General features: G+C 37.6%; 1 protein-coding gene across 1 annotated transcript in view; it reads left to right on the top strand.

Annotated features, from left to right (window-relative positions):
- The window catches only part of CPHL1 (ceruloplasmin and hephaestin like 1), a 44,013-nt gene extending 34,370 nt beyond the window's left edge, over nucleotides 1–9,643 (top strand). Inside the window, exons 18-20 of the mRNA XM_059889888.1 lie at nucleotides 1,648–1,787; nucleotides 6,703–6,865; nucleotides 8,924–9,643. Coding sequence (XP_059745871.1) covers nucleotides 1,648–1,787; nucleotides 6,703–6,861 — 299 coding nt within the window. The 3' untranslated portion in view covers nucleotides 6,862–6,865; nucleotides 8,924–9,643. The remainder of the gene's footprint in view (nucleotides 1–1,647; nucleotides 1,788–6,702; nucleotides 6,866–8,923) is intronic.
- The last annotated feature ends 2,394 nt before the right edge of the window (nucleotides 9,644–12,037 follow it).

A 12,037-nucleotide genomic window follows, 5' to 3' on the forward strand; every position in this document is an offset into this window, starting at 1 on the left:
AGATGCCTAGGAGCCTCTCTAGTGGAAAACGAAGGGAATGACCTTCCGGGTGGATGGAAGAAGGTAAGCTAGGTCACAGAGCACCTGGAAAGAAAAAGCCATCAGTGTGGGGAATGAATACCCTGTTAAGAATTTAAACTTGATCTAAACCAGGGTTTCTCAAAGTTGACACTATTGACATTTTTGGTTGGATAACTCCTTGTGGGGGAGCTGTCCTGTGCATTGTAGGATGTTTAGCAGAGCCATACTCCCAACCCCCTAGATGCCAGTAGCCCTTCTGCTCAGGTTGTGAGAACTAAAAAAATGTCTCCAGACACTGCCTCCCTTAGAGGAGAAGATCCTGTTGAGAACCACTATGCTAAAGGTTTCAAGAGCAGTGAGCTAGAGAACAATAGAAATAGATGTATGTGTTCCGAACAATTCTGGCATTTGTGCTCCAAGTGTGGCCCGTGAACCAGTAGTAGTGGCAGCCCTTCAGAGTTTGTTAGAAATGCAGTATTTCAGCCTTCACACACCCAGTGGATCACAATCTGCATTTTAACAAGATTCCCAGCCATGCACACACTAAAGTTTGAGAAGCACTGATCTAAAGCAGTGTGTCAGTGTCTCCTAGTTTTTTCCTGTTACTTCCCTCCATCAGCTAAAAGCATTAGAGCTCAACCTCCACAGATAAATGGTTATTAATTACATATGATATGTGTGTGCCCGTGTGCTCAGTCGTGTCTGACTCTTTGCGACCCCATGGACTGTAGCCCACCAGGCTCTTCTCTCCATGGGATTTCCCAGGCAAGAATACTTAAGTGGGTTGCCATTTCCTCTTTCAGGGGCTTTTCTTGACCCAGAGATGGAACCCATGTCTCTTGTGTTTTCTGCACTGGCAGGAGGATTCTTTTACCACTGAGCCACCTGGGAAGCCCAAAGAAAGGGCTTCCTGAATTAATTATATATTTGTGTCACTGTGATAATATATTCCATGTATTTCCAAAGACAGACACAAAATAGAAAAGGAAAAAGAAGGATATATAGTTTTTTATCTTAATATTTTCTTCCTATTACCCATTGGAAGCCATATCTGGTGAGGATTAAAGCGGGGGCAAGACAAGACCTCAGGCAAATGGCCATTCCTGGAGAAGGAAATGGCAACCCACTCCAGTATTCTTGCAGGGAGAATCCCATGGACAGAGGAGCCTGGCGGGCTACAGTCCATGGGGTCGCAAAGAGTCAGACAAGACAACTTAGTGACTGAACAACAAATGGCCATTCCAGTCATACTCATGACAGGTCATGAAGGAAATGGGATCACACTGCTAATGTTCTGAGCCTATTGAGATAATTTCAAGTATGCTTTAAATTTATAGACCTATTCAAGTATCCACTAACTTAAGTATCCTTAGTTGTGAATTATTCTAGAACAACCCACTTATGTTAAAGTCAGTGCCTCATTTCCTCGGGCAAGGAAAAACTCTCCAGCATCAGACACACCCATGAAAGGGTGGCTTGGTCATGTTTAACAGCGTCCTTAGGCTAGCTTGAAAACCCTCATGGCCTCTGAACACATCATGGTGCTTTCTATAAGGTGTTTTTTAAAAAACATTATTTCAAATCCTGGTCGAATATAACAAACTGTGTCCCCCTCTCCACCCACAGCAATTAACGGAAGAATGTTTGCAAATAACCAAGGCCTGGTATTTCACGTGGGGAGTGAAGTGAATTGGTATCTGATTGGCATAGGGGATGAGTCTGGCCTGCACACAGTTCACTTTCACGGCCACAGCTTTGTCTTCACGGTAAGAGGCCTGGGCAGCTCCTCTTAATTACTAAAGTACCTTGTTATTGGAGTAGCATAGAAAGATAACAGGATAAGAAAGGAAATGACCACACCAGAACGCAAGTTCATTACATACAATCTGCAGTATGTCTGATGCAATAGTTATACATTTAGCTCTTTGTATCCTACAGACATTCAATGAATGCTTCTGAATACATGAATTGCACTTCTTCCTCTATTCTGATGTTTCTCATTAAGTAAATAAAACATCTATAATCATCTTAATTTTACCCCTCTTTCCCAACTTATCTTTTTAATTTTCAAACTCTCAGTCACATAAAATAAAAATACCTTGAACACGCCTATATATTTTTGCTGCATTTGCTTTCTCTCTGTTTTTTTTTTTTTTTTCTGAATCCAACGGAAAGTAAATTGCAAACATCACGACTATTCACTCCTAAATACTAAAGCAGGTGTATCCTAAGAATGAAGACAATCCTGCCTCAACCACAATAATATTATCATACCCTTTAAATTAACATTCATTGATAATATAATCTAACATACAGTCCATTCAAATATCACTAGTTGGCCCCAAAATGCTAGTTGTAATGGTTTTTCTTTTAATCCCAGATCTAACCATTTATACTTAGCATTTGGTTGTCATTGTCATGGTGGTTTTAGTCACTAAGTCGTGTCTGAGTCTTGCGACCCCATGGACTATAGCCCACCAGGTTCCTCTGTCCATGGGATTTCCCGGGCAAGAATACTGGAGTGGGGTGCCATTTTCTTTTCCAGGGGATCTTCACAATGCAGGAATCAAACCCAGGTTTCCTGCATTGCAGGCAAATTCTTTACCAACTGAATATCTTTCCTAAAATCAGGATACCATATGACGTTTATTTCCCTGATCTTTCATGATCTTTCATTTTTGAAGAGTCCAGGCCAGTTTTGTAGAATGTGCCATATTCTGTATTGTTCTGATCATTTCCGTGTGATTGGATCCATGTCAAACCCCTTGGCAAGAACACTACCTAGGGGATGCTGTGTATTTCTCGTATATAACATCAAGAGGTACACAGTGTCAACAGGTCCTAATACTGTGAAGGTTAAAGTTTGATAAGTTTCTGAAGGTGATGGGTACCATTCTCCCCATTTTGAAAGTATCATTTTCCTATTGTAACTAATAAGTAATCTGTGAGGTGATTTTTATGTGGTTTATTACAACAGTTTTTCATCTTACAGTTTAAAAAGTATCCATTGATGATCTTTGCCTGACTCAGTTTTTCTAATGGGGATTCCAAATGGTGACTTTCCAATTCTACCATTCTTTTAACATTTGCTATAAAATTAAAATATGGAACTAGGTGTGAAGTGGCTTTACAGTTCCTTTATTTTATTATTATTATATTGCCATCTTTTTCTACTTTATGATTTCTTAGTTTCCTTATAGCTTCTGTCTGGTTTGCTTCCCATCCCTCCACCTGTCATACTTCTTTACAGTTGTTTTTCCTGACCATTCTTGCTGGCTATTTCTCTAGTTTATTATAAGTATTTTCAATTTTATCCTTCCTCTGTCTCCAAGTTAGTATCATTTATTTACGTAGAGAGCTTTCTCTTTATTTCCTCATCCTAATCCCTTATATAAATGTTAATGTGCAATGCAGGATCAATTATATTTTTTGCATTCGACACCTCAAACTTCCAATCTAACCGCTTGGCATGATACAGTCTATCTTTTACACATTTATAGAAGTTTCACATAAAGCTTTCCTGAATTCTAGATGCATTCCGTTCATAGTTTCTTTAATGCTTTGGATCTATCATAGAAATAAATTATTATGTACAACTTAATTTAGACAAAGTTTTATTTGTGTGTTGCTTTCTTTCCTTTAATAAAAAAATTATTCCCTGTAAATTTTTTTTGCTTAAAAAACTAATTTTATTATAGGGAATTTTATATAATAAAGTACACAGAATAATATAATGAATCTCTTTATCCATTGCCCAGGTCCAGCAGTCTTGACATTTCCATGCTTCCATCTACACTCCTCATATTTGTTAAGGAAAAACCTAGGGTTGTTGTTAAGTTCTTAGATGTTTATATTAGACTTTAAAAATTAGAATGCTGCTGCTGCTGATAAGCCACCTCAGTCGTGTCCAACTCTGTGCGACCCCATAGACGGCAGCCCACCAGGCTTCCCCATCCCTGGGATTCTCCAGGCAAGAACACTGGAGTGGGTTGCCATTTCCTTCTCCAGTGCATGAAAGTGAAACGTGAAAGTGAAGTTGCTCAGTCGTGTTTAACTCTTAGCGACCCCATGGACTGCAGCCTACCAGGCTCCACCGTCCACGGGATTTTCCAGGCAAGAGTACTAGAGTGGGTCACCACTGCCTTCTCCAAAAAATTAGAATAAAAGAGATTAAAACCCAGGTACAGTTTTTTACAGTGTACTTATTGTTCAGTTCAGCAATGCCTGTGATATTCCTATAACCATGCCAAGTGCTATGTGGAGATGAAATCAGACTTATCTTTCAGGAGCTACATTTACATAAATGATCACAGTATAAGGTGTCATATTAAGTGGAATTTATGGCAACACTTCTATAGTGGTGATTATAGCTAACCTTTGAGTTTTTATGTGCTAGATGATATGCTTAGAGTTTTGCATGGATTTTTCATTGAACCCACACAACTTTCCCGTGAAAGACGTACTATTTTATCACCATTTTACAGGGAAGTGAAGGATGGACAAGATAAAGAACTTTCCTACAAGCAAGAAGTGTTAAACTTAGGATTTGAACCCCTGGCTCTCACTCCAGAGCCCGTCACTCAACCTCTTCACAAAACTGCCTTCCTTTAGAATGATCCAGTTTGTACCATGCAGACTAGTACCACCAGTTATCAACTCTAGCCGCCCATTCTAAATTCATCGCAGATGGATACAAGAAGTCTTTCCCTTCTCTTGAGGCTGAATTTATCTTTATTTAAAAAAAAATTTTTTATTGGAGGATAATTGCTTTATAATGTGTTGGCTTCTCCCATACAACAACAGGAATCAGTCATAATTATATACAGAGTGAGATAAGTCAGAAAGAAAAAAACAAATATATATTAACACACGTATATATGGAATCTAGAAAAATGGTACTGAGGCTGAATTTAATTACTCCAGCAATGATCCAGCTGCTGGAATCTACTCTCTGGGACATCTAGGGACAGAAGAGCAGCCCTCTGGGGTTACTAACTGGGTCTTGGGACAAACCAGCCAGTCACCTCCTATTCCCTAAAGCTATGATTTCCTTCGTATACATTTCCAGGTATATATGGTACATTTCCCAGTACCTTGTGCACGCCTTGAAGTGAAAATGTGCTCAGTTGTGTCTGACTCTTTGCGACCCCATGGACTGTAGCCTACCAGGCTCCTGTCCATGGGATTTTCCAGGCAACAGTACTAGAGTGGATTGCCATTTCCTTCTCCAGGGGATCTTTCTGATCCAGGGATTGAACCCAGGTCTCCCGCATTGTAGACAGATGCTTTACCGCCTGACATTGTCAATTCATTTAAATTGTTTCTTAAATTTTCTGACATCTTAGAAATGTATCTAATGTCATCCTTATTATTGTCACCTTTGATGCAAAATTAATTTCCCTAAATAGCAATGACTTAAGGCCCCACTCTGCCTTTAGTGGGAAATAGTTCAGCCTTCCTCCTCTCTACCTTCCAGTTTCTCCAGAGAGTCTTAACAGCCTAAATTTCTTCTAGTCATTTACAACTCTCACTTCCTGCATCTGCTCAGCTTTCTGCCTTCTCCCCTAACTCCGGTGGCTGGTATTTTCTCATCTCTCTGAGCAGCTCCAAATTGGAATACACCCCCATTACTTAAGATTTACCTGTGCAAGTATAAAATCAAGGACATTGTGGGTCATAGAGTTCAAGTGAAATTTTGGGGGTGAGTTAGAGGGGTTTTATTATTATTATTACACAGTGAAAGTGTTATTGTTGTTATCAGTTGACATTAAATGTCACTGTTTTTAATTTTCCTTCCACCATGAACCTTTGGCTCTCTTGCTTTTAACTGTCACTCTCAACACTTCTTTCTCTGCATTCTTCCTCTCTTGACTCTCTTCTCTCTTCTCCTCAAATTATTCTGGACCCCATCATGAGCTGCACTCTCCAACACATCCCCCACCCTCCAAACACCTCCCATCTATCAATATGATACAGAGAAATTCAATCCCTCTTACTCTTTTTCTAATCCATCCAAGCCAGGCCTTGCACTTCATTTATCAAAATCAAAGTAGCCTATAGACGAGATAGTCTGCTAAACCTCAGGTTTTCTGTTTAGGGGAGAAATTAGCCATTAAGCCCTCAGCCTTCAGGCTCAACCCCAGAGAGCAGAGATGTGGCTCTTCTCTTTCCTGAAACTGTGATTTTTCCTGATTAGTCACATCTTGAGAAATGGTCATATTCATGTCACCAACATCCCTAGTTACAGTTAGAACATTTGGGATTTGTGAAACTGATGTTCTCTGAAACCTGTAGCACTCTGTATGAGACTCTGACAAGGTATCTAAAACCTATACTCACACAAGCACCCTTTTAGAGCGAGATGTTTCTCCTGTGGCGTTTCGCTAAAAAGCCCTGGGACTTCCTTCGCCAAACTCTCAATTGTATTCAGAGGAGAGGCTCAGTGGCACCTAATGCTTTCTAATCATCATCTGATAAAGTACATACAAGAGAGGAGTTATAGCAAACGGTAAGTTGGGTAAACCAGGAACAAGTGAAGGGCAGGGAAACCTGGTGTCCTTGGGGCTGCAGTCCTTGGGGCTGCAGAGTCGGACATGCTTTAGAGGCTGAATGACAACAAAAGGTGTAAATGACAGATATCTCTTAAAAGCTATTTAATTGTGTTTTGCCTTTTTTGTTGAGGACATGGGAGCGTTTCGCTCTGATGTGTATGACCTTCCTCCTGGGAGCTATCAAACTGTAAAAATGTATCCAAAAGATGTTGGAATATGGTTATTTCATTGCCATGTCAACGTTCACATCGGGGCAGGAATGGAAAGCGTTTACACTGTAATCGAGTGAAAAGGTATGTGAAATTCATTAGAAGTGCTGATATTTAAATAAATTCATATAAAAATGTTTATATAAGTATATCTGATCTACTGAATATTTACATTTACAGTAATCAAAGATTACTGTTTTGATGTGACCAAGATAATCTAGCTTATTTTCTTTATAAATTTAGGTAAATTGTGTCTAACCTGATAAAAGATATTTTAGAGTTAAATGTAATTTCTAGATTCCTATAATATCTGCATCCAGATTTGAACAGATAGTTCATGAAGATGAAATACAAGTGACTACTGAACCTATAAAGATATATAAACTTGCTTATAATCAAATCACTTAAAATTGTATTTAGACAACAATAAGATACTTTTGAATAAGAAAGCAATCTATTTGGCAAGGTTTTTTTTCACTGATAGTATCAATAACAGTGTGGTGAGAGGGTAATTGCACATACTTTGGTGGAAGTGTATACTGTTTTCACAGTTCTGGTAAGAAACTATTGATAAGTAACAATTCTAATAATTTCATTTTCACATTCAAGTGACATTTTATTTTCTCTCATTTCCATCTCCCCCTTCTCCGATACATTTTATTAGCAACTTTTTATGAAAATAGTGTCTTTGTTACTGAGATTTTTATCAGTTCCTTGGTTACTTAGACTATTCATGAAATCATTATCCTTTGGTCTTTTGACAGAATGATTCTAACATTTTGACTCAGTAATTTTACATGACAGTTGATCTCAGAAAATTATCAGCAATACTGAAAAATATTTGTCACTATGTAATTTTATGCTGGTGGAAAACTGAAAATTAGGAAATGATCTATTATAAGTTTTGCTACATTTATTATCTGAAGTATTATCCCATTTTAAAAATCATGCCTTAAAATTTTAATGGGAAAATACTTATAATACAATACTAAGTGGTTAAAACCAGTCTACAAAATAGTATTTGAAATATAATCCAAATTTATATATATATATATACATATAATAGATATATGTACATTAACAGAAATGTTAATGGTCACTTTCTCTAGGTGGTGAAATTCTGAGTGAGGTTTATTTTCTTCTTGTATGCTTCTACTTCTGCTTTTACTTTTAAAAGCAGATTACTTTTAAAATCAGGAACACTATTGAACATATATGTAATACACTATTTAAAATATGCTGTGCCACTCTTGAGTTCTTTGGGATCCTCTTTGAATTTAAGGACCACGTTTCTTACAAAACCAAAGATGTATTAGCTCCAAATATAATTTTTACCTACAATAAAATATTAACATCAAGAATAATATTATTAACACAGTAATAGTAATTATTACTCTTATTCCTGTAATCATTCATATTCATTCTTTTTTAATTGAAGTATTGTTGATTTACAATGTTGTGGTAGTTTCAGGTATATAGCAAAGTGATTCAGATATACATATATTTAATACATATATATTATATATATATAATATACATATATTCTTTTTCAGATTCTTTTCCCTTATAGGTTATTACAAAATATTGAATATAGTTCTCTGTTATACAGTAGGTCCTTGTTGGTTACCTATTTTATTTTATTTTTATTTTGGCTATATTGCATGGCTTATGGGATCTTAGTTCCCTGACTAGGCATCGAACTCATGTCCCCTGCAGTGGAAGTGCTGAGTCTTAAACACTGGACCACCAGGGAAGTCCCAGTGATGTATTTTATGTATAGTAGTGTATATATGTTAATTCCAAACTCCCAACATATTCATCCTTAATAAACGATATTTTGGTGTGCTGTCCAAGAAACAAACCCCCCACTTTTAACGTGGTTTCTCTGGGAAACTAGGTTTTTGTGTTACGAATACTTTAAAGCAAAACTTGGTTGGGTCTTCAGGTCTTTCTGTCCACATGGCAGAGTGACAGTGATGTTGCTATTGATTTGGTGAGTAAACTTTTCTTGCAAAAGCACTGGTAGTCATTTTAAGGATGTTCTTAAGACTTATTCAAACTTAATATTTTTTCCTTAAATTTATGTAACCATTTTAGTTTAACATTCCACCCTGAAACTGTGTGAAACTTTCTTTTCTATAGCACAAATATCTGCCTGCTATGAATGTTGACAAGTCCGGGAGCAGAGTTAAAGTTGATGAAGAAGAAAAACTTTAGGAATGAAGGAGTATAGGAGGGGCTGTCTAAAGATGTTCATGGCAATGTGCCAGGAAAACTAGCTACAAATAAAAGTTTTCTTGGTAAACTTTGTGTATGAGCTGCTTCATCTTTCTGTCCATGGAATAGCATCTGTAGGGCTGTAACAAGGCTTTTAATAAATAGCAGTGGAAGTGGGCAAGCGGGACAAAAAGGGTAGGTGCAAATAAAAGTCTAGCTCAGGTAGAAAAAAAAACTGTTGCCTCATGGTTGCAAGATGGTTGCTATAACTCCATACATTACTTCTAGGTTGAAGACAGAGAAGAAGGAAAACTAACCACACCTTTTCCTTTTATCAACAAAGCAAAAATCTTCCAAGGAGACCCAGCCAATTTCTGCTTATATCTCATTGGTCAAACAGCTATTATCTGGCTACTCTTCACTGCAAAAAAGGCTGGAAACAAGCCTTTGTAGCCTCTATAATGTAAATAACAGGGAAAAGGAATTAGAAATTTCTTGTGGTTTGGCTAACAAGTCTCTGCCTTAGAAAATAAGTAAGAATATTTGCAAGCAGGAATTAGTTAAACAAAAGCATTCAACATGAGAATTGAAACCAAAATCACTTTTCATTCTTTTCACTTTTTTGCCTCTGAATTTCATAAGTAAGGCATGAATACATGGAATATTATCAAGTAAATCCAAGACGTGATATCATTTCACCACAAAATACTCCAATATGTGTCTCCAGAAGAGGACTTTAAAAATTAATATACTAATAAAGTGATTGTAACATGAAACAAAATTGACAATATTATTTTACTCTTTGATATTGAAACTAATAAGAACATGTAAAGCTTAGAGGCAACTAGAACCCCCCACTCACCCCAAGAAACATCCAAGACTCAGAGTTTTTAAAAGTTTTGCTGATAAAACTAGAATATTCTTTAAGAAATTGCAAAAAGTATTGACCAGATCTCACCAAGAATAATCCCTAATTCATGCACTCATTCATTTATTTAAGAGCATAATCTTAGATTTGGGGATTCAGAGATGGACAGGAATCATAGTCTATTAAAATCAACCCTGATTTAATGGACATGTGGAGTGTGATTTAGTGACTGGAGTTGAGTGGAAGAGTAAATGTCTGCATGCGTTTTTTTTGTTTTTTTTTTTTAAGTTGGCTGTGCCAGATCTTAGTTGTGGCATTCAGGATCTTCAATCTTTGTTGTGGCATGTGAACTCTTAGTTGCAGGATGTGCGATCAAGTTACCTGACCAGGAGTCGAACCCAGACACCCAGCATTGGGAGGGCAGAGTCTTAGCTACTTGACCACCAGGGAAGTCTCTGCAATGCAGTCTTAACAGGGAAGAGTCAAAGACTGAGAATGTGTCAGTGGGCTGTGTCTCCTGTACAGTTATTGGAAGGTGCTTCTTATTCTAACAATTAGTACCTAACCGTATCTAAACAGAAACACTGTTAGTACAAAAGAAAAATTTTAAATTAAAAAACTAAAGGAACATGCTTTAAGAAAGTACACTTGGGAACTTCCTGAAGGTCGAATGGTTAAGACTTGGCACTTTCACTGCCATGGGTTTGATCACTGGTTGAGCAAACAAGATCCTGCAAGCCACGTGCTAAAGCCAAAAAAAGGAAATATACCTTTTTGCTCAAATTCTATATTTACTAAGACAACTTTTCTGAGTAAGTCTATTTTCTGAGTATAAATATAAATATTTTCTGAGTAAGTCTATAAACAAAGTTTTTCAGAGGCCAATAATATATGCCCATCTTGCTTTACTTTTCAATGTATAAATTACTATATTGATATATTCTCCAAGTTTGTTTAAAATCAATTAGCCCTCTGAACCTGGTCATCTTTATGTAAACCGACAAAAAGAAGGTTCTGAATCCATCAACTGCCAATCAAAACCCTGAACAGAATTCTTCCAAAGGGCAGAGCAACTTGGAGGCCCAGCCTGACACAGTCTGGAGCCAGGCTCTCATGCCCTTAGGTCCACTGTGCAGCTCTGGGAGGCAGGCCTGTAATTGCATTCCAGCTACGCCACTCACTAGCCATGGAATCTTGGGCAAAGTATAAAATCTCTCTCATCCATAGTTTCTTTATCTTTAAAATGAAGATATTCTTGATGTTTAAAAAAAAGAGAAAGAGAATAGGCCCCAAATTGACTCACATATGCTAAGCCCTATGTCACCAAACTGGGACTTAATACTGAAAATAAAAGCATTGGCTTCTCCCAAGAATGGAACTTTAATCCAGTTGATCTGGAATTACCTGGTTAGCACTACTTGCAATTCAGTTCTAAAAGGCTTTGAAACCATGGTGCTGGAGAAGGCACCCGGAGTTTGAGCAAGCTCTGGGGGTTGGTGATAGACAGGGAAGCCTGGCACGCTTGCAAAAAGTCAGACACAACTGAGCGACTGAACTTGACTGACTGATGGCTGATTCATGTTGGTGTACAACAGAAACCAACACAACATTGTAAAGCAATTATCCTCCAATTAAAAATTAATAAATTTTCTTAAAAAAAAAAAAAGAAAGACACCCCTGCCCCTGTTGGTTTTGAAGATGGGAGGGGGCCATTAGCCAAGGACTGTGGGCAGCCTCTAGAAACTGGAACAGACTGGAAATAGCTTCTCCCCTAGAACTTCCTAAAAGAAACAGGCCCACTGATACCTTGATTTTAGTCCAGTGACACATATGTCAGATTTTCAGCATACAGAACTATAAGATAATAAATGTATATGTTTAAAGTCACTAAGTTTATGGCCATTTGTGACGCAGCAATAAAAAACTTTTACACATCTATCTAATTGGTTGCTGTGAAAATTAAATGAGATAAAATGTATAAGGCTTTTTTACACTGTGTTGGCATACAGCAACCATCTAATAATTATGAGTAGACTATAGGCTTCCCGGGTGGCTCAGTGGTAAAGAATCCACCTTCATACAGGAGACAGGGTTCAATCCCTGGGTCAGGAAGATTCCCTGGAGGAGGAAATGGCAACCCACTCCAGCATTCTTGCTTGGAAAATCCCATG

Source organism: Bos taurus, chromosome 1 (assembly GCF_002263795.3).
Source record: "Bos taurus isolate L1 Dominette 01449 registration number 42190680 breed Hereford chromosome 1, ARS-UCD2.0, whole genome shotgun sequence".
Classification (NCBI taxonomy): Eukaryota; Metazoa; Chordata; class Mammalia; order Artiodactyla; family Bovidae; genus Bos; species Bos taurus.